We start from the raw sequence: 27,274 nt of genomic DNA on the forward strand, positions 1-27,274 counted from the left end.
GTTACGAGTTGATAACATGGAAATGTGGAATTGAAGACGGAATGATCATACATTTCACACTGTTGTTGGCTTACGCCATTGGTTAAACATGATTAAGTGGATAATGACTGAGCAATAATTACATCATGATAATATTAAACGCAGAATCTCCCCCGAGAATTTGAATGACTTCTCTGTTTCTTCCAGGCAATGATTCTTCTCCTCCCGAGTCCATCCCTGACAAAAACCACCAACCAACACATTCTCAGAATTCCATCTTCAATCACCAACTATGAATCATGTAAAAGGTTTTTGAGACATTCTTATTCTTTGATGGGATTTCTTATATAAGCAAGTTTCATGTAAAAGAATCTCAACTTGAGAAAAAACTTAGGGCTTGTTTGGTTTCTTGTTTTGAAAACAATTTTTTGTTTTTAAAAACAGAAAAACAAAAAAAACTTGTTTGGTAATTTCTTTTTAGTTGATTGTTTTAAAAAAAACAAAAAAACAATAATATGTTTTTTAAAATTGAAAAACCAAAACAACTTTTACATGTTTTCTTGTTTTTGTTTTTATGTTTTTTATTTTTTTATTTTGAGAAATTGGAGAAATCTTCTTTTTTTCCTCTACTACCTACTACTTATCACTACAGGTGATAACTACCACCTGTCAAAGTGTAAATTTTTATATTTTTTTCCAAATGTGATTTTTTAAAAATCATTTTCCAAACAAAGTTTTTTGCTTTTTGTTTTTGGTTCTCAAAACTTGTTCTTAAAAACAATTTTATAAAATTGTTTTGAGAATAAGAAAACAAAGAACAAAAACAAACAGGCCCTTAATTATTTTAAATTTTTTCCCCCGAGAAATGGAGCCCGGGATCAAAGGAAAAGGTATGAGAAACTTACTTCAGCAACTTTATTCAACTTGTCTCTCACATTCTGCAGTAGCTGGGAAAGATCACCATCCCATTTATAGAACTCCAATTCCTTGTTGTTGAGTATCTTCTCAGCCACCTAGAGAGACAAATTTGAGAGTTAAGATGACATTCAGCATAAAATAAATCAAGCAAAGCACTTCTAGGCTTTACCTCCACTGGAGGAAATGATTATAAAATATCTGTAACTGAATCAAGCCTCCTTTCTGGAAACCACATACATACCCACACAAAAGTGGCGGGCAACCACACTTGAACAAATAGCTGGTTCATTATTTCTCTCGCTATAACTTTAGATATTGCAAATTCTGATTAAAAAATTAGACACAAAAAGTTGCATTCCAATGAAGAATTATAGTGATTAGACGCCATAAAGATGCCTCCACAAGATAAAGTTTACGATGCAAAGAAAATATGAAGGCAGGAACAGAACTTATAGGCCGTGCCCAAGTGAGGTGATACGACCACGCTTTGGGCAGTTCAGGCATCTGACAGACTAGAAATGTGTCACGTATTCCATTTAACAGGAAGAAAATGGGGGCATTCCAACTACTTTGAAAACCTTAACTCCTTCAGTTATCTTAAATTTTTTGCATAGCCAATGATCAACAATAGTAATGATGCAGAAATTGGAGATGACAGAGAAGGGCCATTTCTAGAGATAATGATAATGGTAACTCCCCCAGCACCTTAACTGATGCACCATATGATTCATGCACAAACATTGGCAAGACTGAAACTTCAAATCTGATGTGCTGGTGAATTGATATCATCCAGGGTGGGTATGAGTTATTGACATAAATTGAAGAGAGATTGCATGAATTTGATTGATTACCTTCCTACCAATCATTCGACCACCTGCTGTATGGGCAAAGTAGATGTTGTAAAAGTGACAAATGAAGGCCTGGGGATCATTCTCTGATAACTCCTTAAGATACTGTGCATAGGTTAGACCAGGGGTGGAAGGTTCAGGAATGGTATGCCCTTGTTCACGGAACCACTGCAAATCCTTTTCTAAACTAGCAGACCTTTCCAATCCTGTATTTCTGAATTCAGCATCTGCAGAAGGAGCAGTGAAACTTCAACAGACTAAAAATCAACGTAAAAGAAAAAAGACATACAACAAGGGGCAGCAATTCATAAGTTATACACGTGCTAAAGAACCTAGATCAACCACTGCACACCCACAAACCCTCAGGAGGGCGAGATTGACATCGAAACAAACAAGAAGTCCTTGACATCAAGAAAATCAAATATGAATGATAATAATCTTCACTGCATCTGCATGTGCTTTAAGATGCAAGTGTAAATTCACCATTATCATAGTAGAAAGGCTATATATCACAGGTCTCCCACAGCTGCCCAAAACAAAAGCAATTAGGAACGGAAAGTAAAACCCTTTGTCCCTGGAACACCAGCTTTGAACCGTTTCTACATAAAGAAAAACAAGCCAGGCTTCGATGCAGTGTTGTGTGTATAAGCTAATTTTAGAGACATATGACAGGTAGAAACACTTTCTACAACAATCAACGAGGCAAGAATACTGTTACCCTATACACGATGATGGAGTTTATCTCAGAAGAAAAGACAATTATAATAAAATTAATTTTTGAGGGGGGCGGGAAAGAAGGAAAACTATTTCAGGCAAACTAATGAAGATTCCAGGAAAACTATTTCGGACCAACTAATGAAGATTGCATTATTCTTGGTGATATTCCACGCTCATTAGAAGTAACGCAAGACATATACGAGGACCACAAATATCTCCCATGTAAGGAATACTCATTTTGGCATAGGGTTCGAACTATGCATCATACTCCCATTATAGTTTTTACATGATTAAGAACACATTAAAAAACACCAAAATAAACATTTAACCCCGGTAAAAGCCTTGTAAGGATTTTGAATTTTCCAGCAGAGGAAATCCGAGAAGCAATGTTTCTCATTGGATGAATAATCCAATATAGATAACCACAATAATCACTTGAGTGGCTAATTTTTCTCTTTCAGTAGATTTTGCAAGCCGGATTTCTGGGTTCAACTTCTCCTAAATGACACTATATATTTCCACATCATTCAAAAGCGGTAAAAACAGTATATAGAACCCTTTTAGAACTCTGATATCTCCCATCATTATTTTGATGAAACCCCGCATAAAATTCCAAAGCCCTCAGAGCACAAACGACAGAAAATGAAACAGAACTTGAAATTAACTATATCTGTCTCACGTTAATAAGCGGTCAAAATGAAGATGAGTGACAACCAATCGGATGGACAACTATACGTCAGCCAGAGCCAGGATCAGCAAACTTACAGCCAACCCTAGGGAACCACCTTTCATTCACACAAATGAAGATCAACTCAATCAAGTACGAATCAGAACAGCGCAAAATATCATTAACCATTCAAAGACAAAGAACATTAACTCAGGGCAGGAACTCACAATAAGGATAAGCAGCATCTTCAATTATCTTCTCCAGCGTATCATAAACCAATTTGCTATCCACTAGAAACCGCAAATATCCATCAATTGTGAGTTCCCACTTGGTCACGCGTTGTTCCTCGGGTTCCTTGACTTCCTTCTCACCCTCCTTCGCCTGCTCTTTGGTATGCAACTTCATGGCCACAAACCTCATCTCCTCCACAAACCCCTTCGACTCACCCGGATAACGTTTCTTGGGTTTCTCAGCCGTTGTTGCAGAAACAACAGCCTTCTGGGCACCTTCGAAGTCCCATTTGGAGCCCGAATTTGCAAAGATAACCTTTTGGACAAGAAAAAGGTGCCAAATTTTGGATTGCCGATGAAACTGGGTACAATGGAAGGATATTGACGAGATGCTCTGATACGGAGCTCGCTAAAACGGGATTTAAATTGAGAAGCTGGAGCGAGAGAAGCCATAGGAGTGCACTAAGTCGAATTCAGTCTGAGACTAAAAAGGCGGTGAGAGCAAACCAAGTCTCGATTAAAGCAATCTTAAAGAAGAAGCAACAGAAAATTCACCAGAATAATAACCGAGTTGATATAGTAAACTTCCGGTCAAATATGTATATAAAAAGACGGTATCAATATCCTGGTCGAGTGGATGAAATGAATCTCTGCAACAAAGTAGGGGACTGAGTCCGTGAAAGCATCAGGTTCAAGCGGTACACCAATAACAAGCAGCAATCACAACAAATAAGTTTATTTGGTATGATAAGGGAAAAATAAGAGATCGTGCTTTTCCTCGTATAGGAGATTCTTGTTCTTTTTTCTGGCTTGTGCTGCTATTAGGGAAGGAATGGGGAAGATGTTTCGTGAAATAGCAGGAAAATAAAGGTTAGAAATGTCTATTAGGAAACAACAAGGAATAAAATAAAGCTAATGCTGGATTTCCCTGGTCGACACTGTGCCAAGCAGGACAACCAGATTAAACGACACCGTTCCTGAGGATACCGATTCTAGAATAACAACAGATCATGTGATGGTTATGAAAGCCAGGCAACGCTGTGAATGATTTGCCCGGATTGAGCAGTCTAAAACCGGGCGGTGGGCTGGAAACCGGAACCGGTTTAAGAAAGCGGACGGGCCAAAGTTTCCTCCTTTATTTGGAATCAAAAGGCGAAGGACGAGGAGGAAGGGGCACGAATAAGAAGATAAAAAGAGGGAAAGATAAGAAGCAGCCAACAGCCAACAGTAAGTCAAGCAGCAAACTTTAAAAACAAAAAAATCTGAAAAAGGGTCTTAACCTTTTCTTCCCTCCAACAATGACAACAAAAGAGCACAATGTAAAAAGGGTATTGGAGGACGAAGAGAATGAGATGAACTGAAGTGGAAACCCAGTGCCGTGGCCGGTTAAAATTGTGGAAGATTTTGAATCTGGAATAGTCATGGACAAAGCAGCTAGGATGACTTTAAAAATGACGATCGAGAGAGATTAAAGAAGCCTATGGACGGCATTGAAAACATGCGAAGAAAAAGGAAATGTTTCTAAAGTACATGAAAGATATTTTTTTTCACCTATTTACAAATCATCTTATTAAATTTTTAGTATTTTATCTTTCATTTATTATAGTCTAGATAATTATTTCTTTTAAAACATGTATATAGTAAATAAGTATAAAGTTAAAAAGTTGTTATATTATACTACATCCGGTCTTTAATATAAGACTCTGTTTGACTTTTATTTTGATCCTAAATATAAGACCTCAATCCACTTTGTCTCTTATATTTATACATTTTTTTCAAAGTAGCCCTTCTAGCAATGATAGTTCTAGTCAATACACTTGATTAGTAAGGATATTTTAGGAAAAACAACACCTATTTAGGACAAATAACTAACTCAACTTACTTCCTTAATCTCCTCAAATTAGTCAACTGACTCTTATAATTAGGACCGGAGGTAGTAGTAAAGAGTTAATGTAGTTTAAAATTTTTCTTAATTTATATAAAACATGCTGAATTTCCCTTATAAATAGAATCAAAGTATTATGTCCTACTTTAACTATTTAACATATCTTCAAGACATGCTCTATTATAAATACTTACTTTTTATAGTTAAATTCTCATAGGTATAATAATATTTTTTATTTAATTATTATGTTGGACTTTCAGTCTAATCGATTTCATTTGAACAATGATCCGCTAGTTTTTTCAGTTTCATGTTCAGTCAGCTACCTAGAACATTCTGCTTAGGAAAATGTTATTACCAATCAATGATCAAAAATATCAATCATCAGTCAATATATAAATATATGCAACAACGCTTTGATGTCTTTTGCCTTCCATTCGGGGAAAAAAAAGTGATATCCTTCTCAATATAAAATTCTAAAATTATGATTTGCAAGAAAAACAATCTTAAATATTTCATTATATACTTAGAATTTTTCCTAGTTTTGAATTTACATCATTTGAATTTATCCACCGATGGAGATAGAAGCGTGTTTAAAGAAAGAAGCTTCAACAGGTATAGCTATCTGGTTAAGAAACACCCCATCAACAGAGTCGCTTTGGCCGAGTGGTTAAGGCGTGTGCCTGCTAAGTACATGGGGTTTCCCCGCGAGAGTTCGAATCTCTCAGGCGACGTTGATATTTTTGTTCTTGTGCACTTTCCTTTAACTCCATCTTTGCCGATTCTGTCTTTGCTTTCACCGCTTCCCGTTTACGCCACTTTGCGTGTTGAATCCTGTTGCACGTATTCCTTTCCTTTCTAACAATCTTCATTTGTTGCCGTTTACATCAGATCAAACATCAATTATCTGTCTCTTTTTGTCATTTTACATTTCGTTCCGTGATCCCCATGAGTTGCCACCCACATATGGTTCTGGTTCACCAACAGCGCGAGTCAAGTTGAATGTTAGGAACAAACAAGACTCCTTTTGGAAGAATCTTCTTTCTGTGTGTGTATGGATATAAGCTTTTATTGCAAGGCAAGCACTGACTAGCATGGACCATGATTCTGCAGTGCTGAGTGTTATCATGATCTTGTGAGATAGGTTCGAATATTACGAGGGGAAAACAGAGCCAGTGGCCTCACTCGGCGATCCTGTGTGGATGACTATTTTTTGCATGATGTCTTTGCTGGTCCATCAGTTTTAGGTTGAATCAACCTAAAAATGGAGTTACTTGATGCCATGTGAGTGCAATAACGAGGTTGAGAATTAGCGAATTTGGAAACACGAGGTCTTAGAAATGAATTCTGTCCCATGCAGCAAGCAGTTCACTAAAAATTATCAGAAGTCTTGAAAACAACAAGAGAAAAAAGCACATATCTTCCATCAATTAGTTTCGTAAAGCTTTCGCGATCAGGCTAGGATCTACATGATTAATTGATCATGCCCGCAAAGTAATGTCTTTTCATGTAAATATCTACTAACATCTAATACTATTGACCAATGAAAATTTATAGTAAATTAGTCCAAATGAAAGAGTGGCTTGCCTCACAGTGACCACCATTAATATCTTCGTAGAGTCATCCAAGTCATGAAATGCATCAAAAAACCAAAAAAAAAAAAAAGGCAACCAGAAAGAAAACCTCTAAACCTGTATTAGTAACATTCAAGTAAGAAGCAGCTATAGAATATGGGGTTACAGTACATACTGATATTGAATATATAAGCGTCGGCAAAACGTCAAAACATGGCTAATCCTACAAACTGCAGAGGTTTTATTATCCGGAACCTATATGATTCTATCGATCCAACCAATCCCTTCTTTACATTTAGCATCTTACATCTGTGTTAGTATCTAAGGCATAAGCGTAACAGAGACTTCATTCTCAGGGGAAAACAAGAGGGGGACGGGTGCACTGCCCTCTCAAAGTAACCCAGCAGGTTACTTGGCCGTTTGTTCCAGAACTGGTATTTTCTTCCACTTTTCTTCCAATCCATTCATTTGCAGGGGTGGCAGTGAAAACACGCTAACTGTGGAGCTTCCACTTCTAATCTCCTGCAAAACATGCAATGCTGATATGGTACTCTTCATATAGAGACTCTCCATGTACTCAATCTCCGACATTTCCTTCGGTATCAGCAGACCATTGCTCTTGGTTGTAGCTGAACTTGAAGGATCACACCCTTCTGCTTGTGGATTTCCCTCACCACAGGCTGCTGGTTCATTTGCAGGGAAGAGGCGATCCAGCATTGATTCACATTCCTTTACTAGCTTGTAGAGGAGGTCAGTGGTGAAAAATGGCTGCTGCAATACCTTCTGAATGAATGGCAAGCGAATCAGGGCCCCAGTTCTCTTATCATACTTCTTTAGTATTTTCACTAGTCCTGTAGAAAGGAACATTGATTAATATCTGAAACTGTTGATGAACGAAGTCTAAGTTTACACAAATCCTCAATGTATGCTCAAAAGCATCTACTCTAGGCTGACTAAAGTTTAGCCTGTATAAATCACTTAATCTAAATATAGCTTTTAGCACTATTGAAGTGAGGGAGAAAAAGAAATTGAGCATCGGAGACTAGCTACAAATCTTTTTTAAAAGAAAAAATCATGATCAGCCAGTCCATTAAAAACGGATCATTTTGATTCATAAAGAATGAGGCGCAAGAGGACTTATGGAGAAACATCTCTTGTTCTTTTTACAAGATCCTGATTGGATCCACATGTGCTGGGTAAAAAGAACAAGATTCTCTTCAGCGTCAGCAAAAGACTTAAGAAAGTCATCTGCTATAATTACACCGAGTCTATCAGGATCCGATTTCATTTGTTTTTAAAGCAGTTTCAAAATAGAATCACTCTCAATTGAAAAGAGTCAGACTTCTATTCAAGGGTTATGGCCTTTCAATTGATGGGACCCTTCTATACCTTGTAATAGGAAGTTCTCTAGGTCGTTAATAAAAACACTAACATGGAATTTTTCAGGAGGCAACAAAAGTAGATACAGAAGGCATTATATTCATAGCGCTACCAACAATGTTAATTGACAAACTTCACTGAAATTGAGTTGAACAACTGGTCCTTATTTTAACACGCAACAGCTACAAGTTTTTATCAACTTCAAGAAAGACACGAGTATAATTACCCTATAGCGCACAAACACCACAGGTTACAACGTAAATATCTGATTTACTCTGTAATGGAGAGAGAGAAAGAATCCAAATTTCAAACAGTCCACATGATTTGTCCTCATGCTAGATTTTTTTTTTTAAGGGATTATTTAAAAGTAATATATTGAGAGTTTAAAGCACCTGTATAGTTAAGGGCACTGTAGTTTTCCAGCAAGACCATCTCTCCATGGAAATCAACAATTTCTTTCCGAATTTTCAGTAGCTCTTCATTAGAATCCTTTACTTTCGCCACCCTATCTTGTAACTCCTGCATTTTAATTACAATAAACACAAGTAAGAATACTAGTTCTCAGTATAAAGCTGCTTTACTTATCATTAAAGAATATGCTTAAGACTTTCTTTAGAATATATGATGCAAACCAGTGACAATATTTTGGAAATGCGAAAGCCACTAGCATAAGCATCTTGCCTTTCAACTATGCACAAAAACGACAACGTATGGCACTGTGCAGAATTTTTTTGGGGGATCATAACTCATAAGCACTATGAGGAGAGGTGAGCTGTGGTCCGTTAATCAGTTCCCCTTACCAAAGAATTTCTTTTTTTTTTCTGCTTTAATTTTTTGGGAGAAGGAAAAAAAAACAGATCTAATTCTAGCGCTGTGGTAAGTTGCGTCTCAGCTTTTTTCTAAGCATATATTCCAAAGCATATCAAGCCACCAAAAAAAAACAAAGAAAGAAAGAAAGAAGAAGAAGAACGAAAGAATAACAAAACTCTGAAACATAATCACTCGTGATTTGAAATTAAAATGGGAAATCCATGTTCGGAGTTCGGAATAGAATGATTTTCTCACCTTCAATTTGATAATGTACTCTTCCTCCTTCTCAACGAAGAAGTTATTAAATTTCTCGAGTTCGTTCTCCAACAAGTTCCTGAAGTCGCACTCCTCCTTGGACATGCCATCCTTGTCTCCGCCCTCCTTGGAATCAAAGGCGTCGACTCGCTGGCGTTTAGCGGCCCTGTCGGAGCCGCCGTCGCAGCCAACTTTAGCAGCAGGCTCCAACTGCTTCAACTTCTTCTTGAGCTCCTTGTAGGAGAGGAACTTGTCCCGCCACTCAGGCAGGGTTTTCTCGATCTGGTTGCTAAGACTCTTACCGAATTTCATGCTTCGTAGTGTGAAGAAACACACGATTCCAGCGAACAAACGAATTACAGAGGGTGTAAGTTGAGGAGGAATGTGTAGTTATGTGTGTGTACTAGAGGGAGGGGGGAGGAAAGAGGGAGAGGGAGGGGATGGAGAGGAGGAGGAGAGTGATATAACGGTAAAGGAAGGGAATATTCGGAGGACATTGATTGGAATATCCAAAAAAAGAGTATATTTGGGGTTTTATTCCCTTGCCCTGCTAGCCTCTCATATCACCTGCCAAATTGACTCCCATTCACTCTCAAATTTCAAGATTGATTTTTTTTAAAATGTCAGTTTAAGTGTAATTAAGCTTTAGATTTTGAAAATAATTGTTTTTCTTAAAATATGATTCATTATTTAGATTCACATTAGATAATAGTCTAATCAATTAGGTGAGTTAAGCCGAAAAGTAAGTAAAATTGAATATTAGTCAGACCTATTGATCTATTTTTATTTAAAAAATGCTTGTCGATATGACAACGATACATAGAGTAAAGGTAAAGCATATTCATCTTTTGCTCTTTTCTTTTCGACTGAGCACTCTTCAAGAGTAAGAGGAATTTCAAGTTTATTAGTGAGAATATTAACCTCTAAGTATATTATATTTGTATGCTTTGCAAGCTACAACATCCTCCTCTCTTAAAAGTGAAATTGAGTTTCTTTTCCATCCAAAAGTGAAATTAAGTTCGCTAACAACAAAAAAAATCAATTCACATATAGTGAACAAAATAATTTGAAATTGTTGAGTAATATCTATACACCCCTTATGCACTCAATATTTAGGGGGAGAAATCATGTGGATTAACAAATGCCATATATACATTGTCACCAAAATAGACAAATCCATGTTGTTTGTTTTCCTAATTAATATTAAGATATAAAAAAGAATATTTTATTTTATTTTATTTATTCAGGGGGGGATAGAGGGAGTAGAAGCCAAGGGGGAGCTTTGCTCATAAAAGACGCATGGTATAATTCGAAGGTCTTTGGAATATCCATTCCTCTGTGTTCAGTTTAGTCATAAATCAGACCTTCCTTCATCGCCAACCAACTGCTTTTATATAAATATATAGAAAAGACAATAATTTCAAATTATGTTTCAAAATGACAGTACATTTGAAATTAATGAATTTACAATGCTATCTTTCTGATGATGATGATGATGAGCAACGTGTGCACTTGATAATTAGTCATTTGTGTTCACCGCCATGCCAATATATATATCTGATAGGGTATTATAGACACAAGAATCGGATGAGGATAATGTGACGAGTTTAATTGGTCAAAATTAATGAGTTTGATTATATTTGGACTCCAAATTTAAAACATTTAAAGTTTTGGTCCATCAACCTAATAGGCTGAATCTCACCTGCGCCCTCGGATATACTTGGGCATAATCTAGATTCTTTCCTCCTTGTATATTCAGTTTTTTTAATTAAAAAAAATTAAATTGCCCAGAGCATGTGTAATAAGGTCGCATTGGTTTTAGTCAATAATACGGTTCTAACTTTTGACCAAAACAATTGTAAATGCTCATCCCATTAAAACCTAATTAATTAATTTGAGTATATCAATAATATTATTTTAATATTTTTTTTAAAATATGCTAAGCATCTTTCTTAATTCTTTCATCTCTCGTACCTAATTATTGTTCGAAGAATATTAATAGGGTGAATTTGAAAAAATTAATGAACATATAAAATAGATTTTATATACAGGACCAATATTAACTTTTCAATTAAATCACACTGAATACTAAACATGGACTTATTAGTTATTAACACTTGAAACTCTAATTGGCCGTACGATTTATTGAGGAGAAAGATGTGGAGAGGAAGTATTAACCCCTTTCCCCATGCAGCCAATTGTCAGATAATTTTATTTGTTTAATATAGATACCTCTATTTTTTAATTGAACTTATAATAACAAAAGGTATTAAACTTGAGATTTGTGTTGGATTATTTAAACCCTTGTACTTTAAATTTTAATGTGAACTTTATGATGTGTGTGTGGAATTTGATATTTGAATTGCAGATATGGTGGAAGAGGAAGAACAAAAGAGGTGGGAAGGTGAGTACCAACCAAGCAGCAATAGTATTTGTGCAGGGCCATGATGCTCATATGAAAATATTTCTTTAAAACAGATAAAATAAAGGAGGGCAGCATGAGTTGTAGCGGTTTATTCAGAAATATTAAGTTTGACTCATAAAAATTTGATCATATTAAATATTTGATGATAGAGATTCGTTGTGCTTTGTTGTCCTGCCCAACTAATCTAAATTAGCCTGGATCTTAATAAATTTTTTTATTAAAGTGAGATAGGTTAAAGAGACTAGATATTCAGAGATAAATAAATAAATTAGGAGATGCGGGAATAGAGATTTTTTTTTTTTTGGGAGCCGAAGGGAATAGAGATAATTACCCCACCAAAATAAAGAATGGGAAAAGGGAATATTCGGAAGGAGCTTCCTTTATTCTAGATGGGTCTCCACTCCTTGCTTAAAGCTTCTTGGTCCCACCCCTCCTCCCATGTTCTTTCCTGTCTTTTTATCTAACATCTACCCCACGCGCCCCTCCCCCCCCCCCCCAAAAAAAAATTCACCCTCAATTTCTAATTTCATATTATTCAAGTTAAATTTAAAAAAAATGATAAAAAAAGTAAAAATTACTAAATATTAAATAAAGAATGTTAACAAAAATTTATTATTATTTACAAATTCAGCATTGTCAACACCAAAAAAAATATTATTACTAAATTTGATTTTAAATTTAGTAATTTTTAATTTTTTTTTGGGTCATTTTTTCTTAAATTTATGGCGAATAACACTGTTATTCATAAATTACAAACATACATATGTCTCATTTATTTCAAATCTTATTCCGAATACATGGACACATGAATATGACATATTTCACTATTAGTCTTTTGTTCATGCTTATCTTTAATAATATCCTACCCTCTAATCCTTAATATAAAAATTAATTAGATGTTTAATTTAATTCTAAATATAAAACCTTGATTTATTTTATCCCTAATATTTATCTATTTCACTTCTAAATAATTCTCATAATAATTGCACATGTTAAGAAACTTTCATAATTTTGTCTGATAGCTTCATAAAAGCATAATTTCAATGCACATAATTTATATGAGTATTTAAAAAAAAACAACATCTATTTATTATAAATAATTAAACAAACAAATCTTCTTAATATTCACAAATTAAAAATGATAATGAAATTTGAGTATAATTTTTATATTTTTTTCAAGGGAAAAAAGGTATAGATTAGGATGAGAGCACGAACGCGTCTTAGGTCAAATCAGAAGAAGATCCCAAATGGTTAAAAGCATATACCCCAAACGCAAGGGACATGTGTGGCTAAAGTAGTTGGTCTTTTAAGAATCTGGTCCCTCCCCCGTTTACCCCATCTCCCTTCTCTCCTCCCTATTTTTATTATTCTAATTCCATCTCCCACAAATTTCAACTTCCACCCCCCACAATATTAGAAAAGGAAAAACCCCAAAAAAGAAAGAAAGGCAGAGAAGGAAAGCCATTATCACCAACTGGTCAAACTTTGTATATTTTATTTTCGGACACTTAAATCAAGACATAAAAAAATTGGTTGATTTTGATAATTAATTATCACCTAAAAAATTTTTTTAAAACTTTCAACACATGATATGATTTAATTAAAATGGTAAAAAAAATAATTGTATTTAAGTCTAATCATTTGATGGATAGATAAGGCTCGTGAACCAACAGCATGAATGATACTGTGGTACAGTATAAGCACGAAGAGGGCCCATTCGAACAGGGAATTGGACCATCTGGCCCAATAGGCATTTGAGATGCAACAAAAACATTAGTGTTCGGAGATCATCTGGAATGGGCCCAGGCCCAAATTAAAGTATCAATTGTAGGAGCATAGCATATTAGGATGTTTGGCAACCCAACAAAAAAAAAAAAGGAGAAGTCTTTTTCCTCTTAGTTAGAGGCTTTGAGTTTAAAGCCCTGGTTAACCTTTGTGTGCGTGTGCGCGTCTCAATTTTATTATTTTTATGTTCCATGGCTAATAAATAATGACGAAAAAGAATATATAGTTATTTATTTATTTACAGGGGAAACAGCACAATGATGGCCACCCAACTGCGATAAGCATTCTCGTACCATGGCGGCCCCAGCTCCAACAAGGAAGAGGATACTCTCAGCGTCCTCTTCCCTCAGCGTCCCTCAGCGGCGCAATCACAGCCATTAAAATTCATCTAACACAGATCATATTGTGCCACGTTGTGATATTATTAAAAATTAGAAATAAATCAAATTTTTTTACTAGATTTCAACTGGGATTATTTTTAGCATGGAACATTCAGTTTTTTTTTCACCTGGCTCATTTTAGTTAGAGAATCTACGAGACATTCAGACTCCAGACTTATCCAAATAACCATAAAGAATGAAAAAACTTAACCATTAAATATTTATATATAATTTTTTTGGACTTATCCATCTTAGACTGGAAAATTTATCTAAGTTCAATCTAATACAGATCAAGTCAGGCAAAACCATAAAGAGTGGCAAAACTATATCAAGTATTTTGCTTGATAGCAGAACTTTGCCTCTCTTGTGGTCTTATCTGACTCAATTTATATTAATTTGGACTCTAATAAACTCTTCAGTAAAAGAAATAGATCCAAGAAATTAGGTATTGCACTCAGATTTTTTTAAAAAAAGAATAGTTCTTTTTTTAAAAAAAAAAAAGCAATCTTATAGCATAATTAGATTTATTTTAATTTTTAATAGCATGATAATATGGCATATTGTGAGCTCTTAGATCAATCTGATGGTAGATATTGGGACGCTGAGAGACGCTGAGAGATGCTGCCGCTGAGAGAATCCAGACCCTTCGAACAACTCGTTTGTTGAATTCTCAGCAGTTACTATTTGTCAAATATTTTTATTCTGGATTTAAATATGTGCTGATAAATTATTTTTTAATCCAACTCTTGATATTGAAAAATAAAGGGTGTCCACACTCTTGATTTGGATATAAAAAACCTGTAACACAGTTTATATATAAAATCTTTTAATAATATGGTTAAACCTATATACACACTGTTTCGGTCCTTAATGAAATAGTTAATTTATCATAAATATAATCCGTCTATTTTATTCTCATATATATATTTTCAAAACTAATTTATCTATCAACTGATATATATAATTTAATGGTGGATACATGTATTTTAAAAAATTATATCAAGTTTGCTAGAATTAACTAATTTATTTAATTTTCTTAATATACTTAAATTAATTAATCAGTGAACTAACAATAATTGACAGGAGTATAAGATAATCGCGAGATTAAAAAAAATGAATCGGTATTTTTTATTGCTCAAGAACTAAACATGCAATAAAATAGTATATAAACCAAAACCACAACGAAGAAACAGCCCAGATATATATTATACAGCACAGATGAGCAATTAATAGAGTTTTGGTTTGAGAGCTGGAAGGATGTGCCAGAAAGAAACATAATAACCACTTGATATCTCCACAAGAGAACCCTAAGGATTGGACCACTTAGTGGTTGCGCTCTCCTCTCCGCTTTATTTCGTTCACATCACAAGGCATCACCTCTTCTGGATATTAATTACCTGCGCCATTAAAGCTTTGACCCACCTCTTCTCCTCCTTTTTTCCCCTCTTTTTTTACTGTTCCCTCTAATCTTATATGAGTTAAGACTTAATTTGAGAGTTGAAATTGATTTATATGTAAGACTCGTTTCATATGTCTATTAATTATTTTTTTAAAATTAATCCTATTGATATTCATGCAACAATAATCAAATAGGAGAGAAATTGAAGAAATTAAGAAAGATGATTAGGGTGTTTTAAAGAAATACATCATGTTAACTAATTTAACTAACATCCTTAATATATTAATATTAGTTAATTAGATCTTACATAAGAGTAATTTACAAATATAAAAAATTTAATTAAGTTAGTTTCTTATAAAAAATCTGTGTTAATTTTTTAAAAGTACTTTTTTTTATAATTCTTAATACAACACTTTTAAATCATTTGTATTGAAAATTAATTTCTTGATAGAAAATCTCTTAATATGTGCAATGAATACGGAGAGTTTACTTGAAAAAAAAATACAAATTTAAAAAATAAAATACATTATATTTACAAGTAAAACAAACTCTTTACTGAATTTTATATTTAAAATTGGATGGATTACATTGTATATGAAAATCAACGAGGAGACGTACACCAAGAGGTTAAAAAGACATTTGTTTCGTTGGTGGTTTTTGTTGCCAACTGATATTTCTTTTTACTTGTTTGATGGACCGAATATGTTGGCGATTAAACAATTGTGGCTTTCAAAGCAAGCAATCCCTGAAAATTTAATTTTCTTTTAGTGTTTTATTATAGTTATTGCCAAAAGTGTATAGTCGATAGCCGTTATTAAATTAATAACCTTTAAAATGCCAAACACTTGATTGATATGGTTTAATAATACTCGCTCGTTCCCTCTGCTTCATAATACAAGTCATTTTACTCATTTATAGAAAAATAAAAGTCTTTATAATTTTCCTCCTCGTTCATAACCTTATTTAATTTGAATAAAAATGAAAAAAAAATTCCATTTGAAACGAGTTAACTACCTATTGGGTCTTCTTGCCTAACATTAAACACCTGTTTTAAATCTTTCTTAATTGTGAGATTACGAATTCAGCCCTCTATAACTGCAATGGACACAAGAGTTCCTTAGATGAGAAGGATACATGGCAAAATAACGATAACAACAACAACAATAATATCCCTGCCTATTCCCCTTAAACAAATGTTTCGTTATTAGACTGTTGTTGGTGGAAAAATTATTGAAACGTACTCTTGATTTGAACTAGTTAAGATGCAAATAATTATTGATCTTTGGTGACTTTTTAAGGTGCCATCTCATAAGTGTTTGTTTCCATAAATAAATACATGGTAGAGATTTAAACGCAAGGTTTTATATAATTAATTGATCAACATAACATAAGTTCATAACCGAAGATGCATTTAGTTTGTTAACTTATAGCCTAAAAACTTGACGTCTCAAAAATTTGAAGAACATGTACAGTAGTTCCTAAAGAGGAACAAGAATAAGATAAAATAAAATTAAACTGACGATTAGGATTAAATTTCAATAGAAATAGCCCAGTCATGCATCAAAATCAAAACGACACTGTTTTGACTGTTCTAGTTTAGTAAATGGTCAAAACAAAGGCGATGCAGATGAAGAGGGTGAGTTAACATAAAGAAATCAAAAGCAATGATTCATTTTGTTAGGTCTTAATTCTTCTATTTTCTTATCTGATCCATAGCTAAAATTGAACATTTTGTAACACGATTAAGAAAAAAAATTTTTAAAAAAAGGAAATGGTCAAATAATTCTATTTTTAATTTCTGAAATTTGATCTCATTTTGGTATAGCTCTAATATGTGGAATTTGAAACCAGGTTTTCAGGGACTAAAAATCGTTGAACAAAACAAAATCAAGTCAAATTTCAAAAATCAAAATTAAAACAATGCTAGATTTCAGGAACTAAAGATGATATTAACTATAAAAAAAAAAAAAGGCATTTCTTGTGGTTGAATTTGTATATACAATGAATATAAACAGCTAACAATATTTTATATATATAATGTGCATATATACATATATCTTGAACCTTGATGTATCAATGCGTATACCAACAGACAAGAAAAGGTACGTAAATGTTTGACTACTTGGGGGTATATATGGAGAGCCATTAAAGCAGAGAGCTTTATGATTGTGCAGCAGGTTCAGCAGAAGAAGGAGACGACGGGTCATAAGTAATTAAGAACATAAAATACGAAGAAAAGTAGCTTGTTGATGATTTGGTAGGAAGAGTGACATGGACCATGAGTATAGGCATTGCTAATTAAGGAGAGACAGATAGGACTCCTTTTCGAGGGAAGTATTGAGTATTTTGTTCTTGTTGTCCCCTGGAAATCAATAATATTTGACCAAAACCACAGAAGAGCTAGCGTGGCAGGTTCTACAATATATGTTCACGAATCGGCCTTTATGGAATCTAACTAGCTAGCTAAGCTCTACAATATGACAGCATTTGAGAGTCATGGGGTTTTGTTGGAGTGGTTGAACTCTTTCACGAGCTTCCAAGCCCAAGTTCCATTTATTCAACCTTTTATTATTATTAGTTTATTACCCGTGTATTGAAAGCTACTCTCCTACGACTGTATTTTAATGGCATAACTTCACTATAGCTATAAAAACTGAAATTACTTTTTAATTTATGCCTTACCCTCCATCAAATATATGTGTGTGAGAGGGTGTGTACGTATACTCCATTTGGTTCTTATTATAAAGCACTTTTAATTAACTCATCGAAATCAAGAAGATGAGAGGTGAGAATTGAACATGATAAAATTTCAAGTTTACTCTGTTTAAATATATATGTATATATTCGGGGAGTCACAGAAGGCAACGGACATATTTACCACAAGTTTCAAATTTTGCTCTATCATCTCACACATTTCTAACTTAAATGTTGCCAGGACCTAAGGACCATGGGACCAAAAGGGTTGTCACATATATATCTTATTGCTTTGACAGCAATAGGTATTGTCAGTTTGTTGGAAAAAGGGTTTTCGCGGTGATGGCATATAATTGGGAAAACTAAACTTTGACAATTATTCACCTTCATTGTCACATGGTTTCATTTTGAAAAAAAGGATTGATTCTTACACTTCAATTTCCATACTTTTTGGAAAACAAAAATTGATTGATATGGAATCACATACATACCATAGAGTTATTAATTAAGCTAGTTCGATACTTTTTTATTACCCCATTATATCTCAGGATATTACCTTTGGTCTTAATTATAAGACCTTATTTATTGTCTACAAACGAGTTCTTATAATCAAGACTAAAAGTAATACATAAAAGTATCAATCCCAACAACAAAAATTATCTCCCTAAGAATAAGAAGGGCAAACGATAAATCCCTACTAACTATACGTACTCAATAAGCATTAAAAATAATTACTTTTGTTCTTACATAATTGTCATTTTAAAATTTTAATAATGAATTAATTAATTGTTTTTATCATTTTACTACCATTCAGTAATAAAAACAACGATGGAAGCCATTGCCACCATGTATTAATAGCATTTTTAATCCATGCATACAATCACTTTAACATAGACGTGTTATGTACGTAATAATTAAACATATAAAAAAATTATATTTAAATATAATTTTATTTAAGAACACACTTTGCTTTTCGTAGGTGACGTGGCTGTCGGGTGGAATGAATTGAAGCTTAGAAAAGGATGCCACATTATTTTTGTTTTAATATGGAGTTTATGGTCTATTAAGCATCGGCATCAATAATAATATTCAGATCTAATAATTAACCCTGCATGCAGATATTTTGACTCCGATCCTTAGCATAATCACATAATACCAAAGTAAGTAATAATTGATTTCTTCTTTTAGTTTTTGAAATTCATCACTTTACTTTCGTCTTGATCTAAAGAAATTATGTGAATCGAATATTCTTTGCAAACTTTAAAAAGGATTTTTCTATATTAGAATTGTTTTTTTCCTCCTAATCTTGTGAGTTAACTCTACCGATCAAAAAAAAAAATCATCTCATAACAGGATCGCAAATTCAGGTTTCTTTGGGATTTGAAATTTTCCTTTCTCTTGTAATACCACAAAAAAAATTGACGATGAAGAGCTGAATATTTAAGCCATAAAATAAATAGGAAACCAAAACAATGTGATAATTAATTTAGAACTTTGAATTGTACATCACAACACTAAGATACTGATTTTTTCTTTGATACCAAACCACGCGATATTTAAAAGTCCAGTAGCGTTGGCTTCTCGTAAAGTCGAGTTGAAAAAGACTACCATAAGGATAACAAAGTTTCACCATTGGATATTAATTGTCATTACCATCTTTTGTTGTTATACTACGAATGTTTAAAGTTCAAATTACCCCCATCTCACATATACCTCACTTTCACCATCAATTTGAACTATTTCGGATATCTATATGTTATCTATAAACTTTTTTTTCCAAAAAAAAATTACAACAAGTTGATGACCACAATATATCGTTAGGCTACAAGACCCCTTTGACCTTACCCGATGAGAGAAAATTAGAAGAGAATACAGCAAGAAATAAATTGACAAGAAGATATATAAATACATAAGAAGGTATTAGAAACCCTTTTCATTGTATAACGCTGCTTCATAAACACACCAGTTGAAAGTGTATTCTTGTACGTACAATTGCAACTGGACAGCATCTCTGTGTATATAATATTCCTGTTTATTCTGCTCCGTATATATACTCCCACAAATTCAACTTTCCTCGTACGTACAATTTCAAACATACAAATTAACATATATTCGTATGTATGCCTTATTCTGCTTCCTTATAGTTTCCAAATTTCACACCCGTCCTGTTTCTTGTCATAACTGATATAATTAACCTCCTCGCCTTAGAGCTACCTATATATATATATATATATATATATAAATATAAACCTATATGCATATATAGTAATTAATTAATATTCATATAAGAAATTAATCATCACCCACCTTTTTGTTCTTGTCCCAAACACCATAATGTCAAAAGAGAAAGCCTTCAGCATAAGCATGGTTATGGTCCTCTTCAACCATATCGTGAAATGAAGGTCCTGGAGGACTTGGACAGTTTCTGTTAAGAAGTTCTTCGATCATTTGCAGTGCTATTCTTTCTTCCTCGTTCATCCCTCCTCCTCCTCCTTCCATGACCACTTCATTTCCTTCTGAGGTTGCACGCTCATCGCACGTCCACGGCGACGTCGTTTTCTCCGCTTCATTACTGTTGCTGTTGCTATTGGTCTTCTTTCCCAGCTCCACTGTCATCACCCAGTTGGAGCTATCAGTACGCTGGCCGGCACGTTTCTGCCACACTCCGATATTGGAGTTCTCGGTGTCCAGCCTCAGGCAAGTCATGGACGGCGACGGAAGCTTCCCGCATTTCCTCAGCTTCGCGCGCAGAATCTCTTCCAGATCCCTCGCCGCCCCTGCCTTGCTATGATCGGTGGCCGAGGCCGCCACAGCCGCCTTTGGATCACCGTCCGGAGTCTGGGTTATCGGGAAATTGGTCTTAGCATTCCGACCACTCATCAAAATGGCAGCTTGATCGTACGCTCGCGCCGCTTCTTCCGCCGTCTCAAATGTCCCCAGCCACACCCTCCTCTTCCTGTTCCACAAAATCACAACATTCAAATAAAACGAATAGCAGGACCAGTAAATGCACACACACACACCTACGTATATATGAAATGAAAATGCGTACTGAGAGTGTGATTTGATTATAATTTAGATGGATGGGAAGAGAGAGAGAGAAAGTAAAGGAGAATAGTACAGGAGCGGGTGGCGAATTTCGGAGACCCAGGAGCCCCAGTGACGCTGTCTGACGCCTCTGAACTTCTTTGAATGCACCATGATGATGATATGAGGAAGAAGATACGAATGTGGGGAGAGACGATAAGAGAGGAAAGTACAGAAGGAACAGAGAGGGGGGAAATATGGGGGAAGATTATAAAGAGAAGAGGCACAGTGTCGGCGAACTGCGAGATTAATGGTACCGAGGGGCATTAAAAATGGTCACCTAAATCCTCATAATATATAAACCAGTACAATTTCATTTATTGTTATCGCTTGACTTGTTTCTTCCCCATCTCACTTTCTCCCCCCAAGCAATTGCCTCTACAGTTAACTTTCTATTATTATCTTCCTCCTGCTTCTTTCCCATTATTGCCATCTCTTTAAATTCCATCATCTCTAAAGTAGGTGACTTTGCCACAAATGTAGCAGCACTGTGTTTATTACTGTCATACTCCTCTAGTCCTATTTATAGGATAGAGAGAGAAGGCTTTTTTTTGTCCTATTTATAAGTCATTTCATTAACTTTTCAGTGTGAATGTACTATTTTGTCCTTCATTTATTATAGTATAAATAGTTATCTTTTTTGAAAGGAATATATATTAAATAGGGGTAAAGTTGGAAAGTTGCTATATTTTAATGGAGAGTTAATGCAGTTTAAAGTTTTCCTTGATCTGTGTGAAACATGTTGGAAGTGCCTTATAAATAGGACCAGAGAGTATGTTCTTTCTTTTCTGCTATAAAGATTCAGACTTGTATATGCATGCAACGTTTCTGCTTGTACATCAATTAATTTCCCTGTAAATTTCAGTTATTACCGGACTTATTTGAAGAATTACTACTACTACATGTTTGGATTTCAATTCGGAAATTCAAATTATTTGATATTCTACCTTTTAACTATATATATTTGAATGCGCTGAAACTCTGGTTTTATAACCTCAATTTGTCTTTTACAGGTAGTTAAGCACAGCGATAACGGCGTGTGTGATGCATATGTATAAATTTATATTAGGGGTTTTGTCCCACTGATCATGTCCTGTCATTATTTCAGACCAAATTTGGTTCAGAACGGGGAGCGAGGCTCAAAACCAGGGAAGTAATAAAACACAAATGGATGGCAAGGAGTGAACAACATTTCATCTTAATTCAAAATCTAAAGACTCAAATAATTGATATTTTTTATGGATCGAATAACATAACTTTCTTAATCTCTTAAATTAGTTTATCAACTCAAACCCACCGATCATATGAGACTTGGAAGAAGCCATTTTTTTTTATGCATTTCTTAGTTTTTTTAGCCAATTTAGCATCATTAATATATATAGGACACCCAGATAATCTTGAATTATAATATATTAAAGTTATCTCGTACTTGAGAAGCCAAATGAAGCCCTGTATGAATTGAGAACACAACACTAATCCATATAAATCATGACACGTTGATGTCTTTGTAAGTCATTGGAAGTTACAACCAATAATTGCTGCATGTGTAACTAAATTGCCTTGTAATTAAAATGGCCATTTCGTAAAATTAAAATTGGGTTCAAAGGACCAACTTGATATGGAAGAGAAATTAAAGGAGAAGAGTTAGTTGAAGTGACAGCGCCAACATATCCAATGAAGAAAGACAGCGTTGAACTACGATGTAACATGTTGAAACTGATGTTGCCATTATTGGGAACTGGTGAACCTGCCCTCCCGTAAGCCCAACCTATGACCCTCACATTCTCTCCTCTCTTTCTTTTTCCTCATTTTTTGGGCACTCCCTGTGCATTCCTCACTCCACACAAAAGAAGAGGAGGTCGAAACACCAAATCCCTCCATCCAACAAAGTTTTGGCAGCCAAATTCGCTTCTTTAGCTCCAATCACAAGAGAAATTTCCTGATCAAATTTCTTCAGACACAACAAATTCTCAAGGAGAACATAACATCTCTAGTCGGGGACCAAGGCTTGTTGATGCAACAAGCATCCGCCATTGTCATTTGAAAGTAAGACGTGACTTTATATTAATCATTCTTTATAGAGATAATTTTTTTTTAGAATTTCAATATACATATGTTTGATAGCCGTCCAATAATACAAATTTAAGGTATATGGAGTTGGGGGATATTAACGCACGATGACCTGTATAACTTGAAAGGTGTTGGCTACATCCATGTGTAAACTCGGCGTTAGTTGGACCATTTAAAAGGAAGAGTTAGAATATTGAGAGGGTGCAAATATGTAGGACACAGATCCCTCAATATGAGGGGGCGGTCCGCTACCTCAATCTACATTGGGTTAAGGAAAGGTCACTGTGAAGGAGTGGAGCTGCCAGCTTTCCAAGTCACTTCATCTCTTTAATGCAAATATCAACCACTCCTTCTTCCCCCCTTTCTCCTCTACAGGCTTCAGTTTCACACGTTCATTTCTCTTATTGTCCTCTTGTGTTTATGACCCATTTTCCATCTGGGTTTTGAACATTGAATGAATAAGACACTGCCACCACTACGTACTTTGATTCGCTCTGCGTGTGTGAGACAGAGAACAGGGTTTAAATATGAATATGAGTCAGAGAAATTGCAGCTTTTGTGTGTGATCAAGTACTCATGGATCGAGCAAGAAAACTCCCCCAAGAAAAGTGGCAAAATCAAATAATACTTTTGCATTTGCAGCACATATGCCTTGTTTTTGATGAAGAGTGTGGGAACTTTTAGTTATAGGTAGTTAAGTTGGTACTTTTTCGAGTATGGGTCACCCACGTGTAAAAAAAGTGGTAATAATTATTATTCTTAAATGCACAATTATCATGGTATTTTTTTTTTATTTGGTTTAACAAAATATGCTACTCCCTCCTGATCCTTTTTATAAACCTAAATTTTTGTTATTAAGTTTAACCTTTTTTATTTAATTAAGGGTTTTTCTTTTCAAGGTTTAAAATACAAAGGCTTTCGTCTTTTTCAATAAGTGTATTTTTAAGAATTCAAATATGGATTCTTTCTCTTAAGAAGGTTAGGCCACTTATCACCTCAGCCAATAGCTTGTTAATAAGTTTAGTCTATTTTTCTTAATTAACGCATTTTTTTTCATTTTAATTCCTAATTAATTACACATTTATCTCATTTCTTTTTTTTTTCCTCCTCATTCTCTCTCTTTTTAATTCATTCTCTCCCCCATTCACACTCTTCTTAAATAAGGGTTTTTGAGAAAATAAATTACATCTTTTACATATTTATTATTTTAACTAACTTTTTGTTTGCATAATTTAGTTATTTAAAATTTATTAAAAAAAAGATCGAAGGGAACATATGCTACCTCCACTCTTAAGTATTATAAGGTAAACTTTACAATTTCACGCATCTAGAGTGATACTTCTCTGATCATATCAATAAATAATTTTTAATAGATTTTATCAAAATCAAGAAAAATTTGAATCTCACTATCGATTTCTTAAATGTAATACCTTTTCAACTCTACTTTCTATTTAAATATACATCTTTTACAACACAAATAATTTTCTCTCTCACTAAACCTAGGGAAATTTATTACTTTCTCTAGTTCTTTTTATAAGAGCCTGATAACTAAATTACGTAATTTAAAAAAATAATTAAAATTATTTAAAAATAATAAATATGTAAAAAATAAATTTTTTCCAATCATGCCCTTATTTATAAGGGGCAAGAGAAAAAAATTTGAAAGAGAATATAGTAAACCTTTTAATTAATACAATACAGAAAATTAATAAGGGACAAAAATGATAAAAACATATTAAATATCTAGACAATCATGAGTGACATTTTATAAAAAGGACAAAGGTAATTCAAATTTCAGATTCCTATTCATATTTCACGTTTTTTGATGATGGTTTGAAAAGTAAGCAGCAGACAAGGTTTGGAAAGAAATAAAATCCACCTGAAAAGGAGGAAAACATCGAGGAAGCACATATATTAATTAACAATTAATAAATAATAATGAGATGTTAAATGGGGAGACTTGTGGCTTAAAACAATTTTGAAGCTGTCAATTTATGTGGAGGGTTTGATTGATATGATGATTATTCAATGACGACATGACTAAGTAGCAATGAACGTGGAAGGAGTTAGGGGCCTTAATGCCAAAGACCTTTTACGAGTAACATGACGATGTGGCCTCACATTATTCTCTATATTTCCATGTAATCTCTCTCTCTCTCTCTATATATATATAAAGATGGATAAATAAATAAAGTAGCTTGATCTCTCTATATAAAATGTTAAATGTATATAAATGCGATCTAACTGGAACCTTTTATTTATTATTATGTAAATTGTTTATATTGTTGAAAAGTGTCTTTGTTAAATTTGTTAAATAGGAATAAGGTTAGAAAGTTTTTAAATTTTAAGGTAAAATTAATGAAATTTGAGAATTTTTATTCTGATAAAACATGTTAAAAACGATTGATAAATAAGATTAGGTAGATAATACATGAATCCTATATGAGCACGTGGCGAGTGTATTGAAATAAATGGAGTGAAGAAAAAGGTGGGGCACATATTGATTGCTAAAATTAATAATACGAATCACTAATTGGGTGATTCTTAGCAGGTTCAGTTCTTGATTATGGGGTGTTTGGATAGAAACCAAACTATGGTTTCAGAAGTACTTTTACGGATTACAAAGTAAATATGTGGAGGAGGTTACCCGTTTTGCGGAAAAGTGATTCTGAAACCTAGGTTTTGGTTTTGCCAAACAACACCTATATAATTTAAGTAATTGCTGACTTTTGTTACCAACTCAAAATGGTAGGACTACCACACCTCATTCATGACCCAAGTGGCCACGTAACTTTAATGACCTTCACAACATTATTATCAGAAACCTTTTTCAACTTTTTTCATCAATACAAATAACCCTCTCACCACTCTAATTTTATTTATATAAGGTACACCCTTAGTTTTTTTTTAATCATTCTTAGACTTTCAAACTCTTATTTGGATAAAAATATCCCTCCGTAACGAAAATGTTATTTAAACATTTATATTGATAAAAAAAGGAATTTTTTATAAAACAAAAAATAATTGTAATACATGTATCTTCAAACTTTTTAGCATGTTATAAAATTTATTAATTTTGATTATATTATAGAATATATAATTTTAATTCTTCATAATATATTGAAATTTATTTTTTTTATGTTTCTTTTAAATGGTTGGAAAATATTTTAAATGCATTTTTTTCATCATATAATATAAATTATGTGAGTTAGGGACACTATATAAATCATTTAAACTTATAATTTAAATTTTTTAAACAAAAATTTTGTTGCAACATTTTATAACTTATTCGAGCCGTTATATATTAATTTAAGAATTATTCAAATTTTTATTCAATTTTTTTATGTCTGCATTAACTAATAATTTAATTTTCTGCCCTAATATGATAAAAACATTAAATAAATAACTATTTGTAAAAATAAAAAATAAAACTAAGGTAAAGAAAAATATCTTAAATTCTCTAAAACAGTTTGAGCCAAAATTTAGGGATTTAATATTATGAAGGGTAAATTAATAAATAAAAAGTATTTCAACATAAATTTTAATTAAAAAGCATCTTTTTAGAATATTTTAAACAGGGTTAACAATTTAAACTTAAATATATGTTTTCCAAATAGAGAGAAGGTCCATATAATTATGAGAAAATGCAAAAAAAGTTAGAGTGTTTTACTCTAAAATAATACTTCCTCTGGTCCTAAAATTAAGTAACAAATTTTTAAAAATTGAGAAAATTAGTTCAATTAATTATTTATAAAAATATATGCTGCTTTTTATAAAATATTTTTTTAATTATTTGCATCATAACTACTCTTAGTGGAAATCATAGGAATAAGCTGGTGAAAAATTAGAAAATTGAAATATAAAATAAATTAAGATATTATATTTATAATCAAACTAAATCTAATTATTTCTACTCAGGGCAGATGAGGAAAATTCAATGTCTTTTTTAACATTGTAATCATTACTGATGACTAAATAGCATTTTGTATCTTTATAAAAGTTAATTTTTGACTATAAAATCATTTTTTGTTCAATTATTTTTACATTTCATTCCATCCCATTTTATGTGTCAAGCGAGTCATAGCTTTCAATATTTTCCTAATTGACGTTTTAAAATTTTGTAGTGATAAAATTTTATTTTCCTCCACCTTAACGGAACCCAACTCGCAAATTA

The 27,274-nt window shown here is 33.4% G+C and overlaps 3 protein-coding genes and 1 non-coding gene across 4 annotated transcripts; 1 reads left to right on the forward strand and 3 right to left on the reverse strand.

The window, feature by feature from the left end:
* Nucleotide 1: 1 nt before the first annotated feature.
* On the reverse strand, nt 2-3,766 carry LOC114713385 (heme oxygenase 1, chloroplastic-like). The gene is made up of 4 exons (XM_028898016.1): nt 3,357-3,766; nt 1,749-1,972; nt 885-992; nt 2-216 (listed from the first exon to the last, which is right to left on the reverse strand). Exons 1-4 carry the CDS (start codon nt 3,547-3,549, stop codon nt 124-126), a joined length of 618 nt encoding a protein of 205 aa, XP_028753849.1. The 5' UTR covers nt 3,550-3,766; the 3' UTR covers nt 2-123.
* Nucleotides 3,767-5,893: 2,127 nt separating this feature from the next.
* Nucleotides 5,894-5,975, forward strand: TRNAS-GCU (transfer RNA serine (anticodon GCU)). The gene has a single exon. It is a non-coding gene; the product is annotated as a tRNA-Ser (tRNA).
* Nucleotides 5,976-6,915: 940 nt separating this feature from the next.
* Nucleotides 6,916-9,702, reverse strand: LOC114713383 (SPX domain-containing protein 1-like). Its single transcript, XM_028898012.1, has 3 exons — nt 9,261-9,702; nt 8,588-8,714; nt 6,916-7,666 (listed from the first exon to the last, which is right to left on the reverse strand). The coding sequence occupies exons 1-3, from the start codon at nt 9,570-9,572 to the stop codon at nt 7,224-7,226; spliced, it is 882 nt and encodes a 293-aa protein (XP_028753845.1). The 5' UTR covers nt 9,573-9,702; the 3' UTR covers nt 6,916-7,223.
* A 10,402-nt stretch (nt 9,703-20,104) lies between these two features.
* On the reverse strand, nt 20,105-21,215 carry LOC114713384 (ethylene-responsive transcription factor WIN1-like). Its single transcript, XM_028898013.1, has 2 exons — nt 21,065-21,215; nt 20,105-20,899 (listed from the first exon to the last, which is right to left on the reverse strand). The coding sequence occupies exons 1-2, from the start codon at nt 21,142-21,144 to the stop codon at nt 20,281-20,283; spliced, it is 699 nt and encodes a 232-aa protein (XP_028753846.1). The 5' UTR covers nt 21,145-21,215; the 3' UTR covers nt 20,105-20,280.
* Nucleotides 21,216-27,274: the final 6,059 nt, after the last annotated feature.

This window comes from Neltuma alba, unplaced genomic scaffold (assembly GCF_004799145.2).
Source record: "Neltuma alba isolate B1F8T4 unplaced genomic scaffold, ASM479914v2 tig00011424_pilon, whole genome shotgun sequence".
Lineage (NCBI taxonomy): Eukaryota > Viridiplantae > Streptophyta > Magnoliopsida > Fabales > Fabaceae > Neltuma > Neltuma alba.

Bases quoted from the DNA above. Each gene is read 5' to 3' on its own strand.
- LOC114713385 (XM_028898016.1), bottom strand. From the start codon at position 3,549: ATGAGGTTTGTGGCCATGAAGTTGCATACCAAAGAGCAGGCGAAGGAG. The intron at 1,973-3,356 runs GTGAGTTCCTGC...CTCCTTCTGCAG, and splicing joins AGATGCTGCTTATCCTTATT to ATGCTGAATTCAGAAATACA. The intron at 993-1,748 runs GTAATCAATCAA...TTGTCTCTCTAG, and splicing joins GTCGAATGATTGGTAGGAAG to GTGGCTGAGAAGATACTCAA.
- LOC114713383 (XM_028898012.1), bottom strand. From the start codon at position 9,572: ATGAAATTCGGTAAGAGTCTTAGCAACCAGATCGAGAAAACCCTGCCT. The intron at 8,715-9,260 runs GTGAGAAAATCA...ATTAAAATGCAG, and splicing joins AGTACATTATCAAATTGAAG to GAGTTACAAGATAGGGTGGC. The intron at 7,667-8,587 runs GTGCTTTAAACT...TCCTTTCTACAG, and splicing joins CAGTGCCCTTAACTATACAG to GACTAGTGAAAATACTAAAG.
- LOC114713384 (XM_028898013.1), bottom strand. From the start codon at position 21,144: ATGGTGCATTCAAAGAAGTTCAGAGGCGTCAGACAGCGTCACTGGGGC. The intron at 20,900-21,064 runs GTACTATTCTCC...TTTGTGGAACAG, and splicing joins GAAATTCGCCACCCGCTCCT to GAAGAGGAGGGTGTGGCTGG.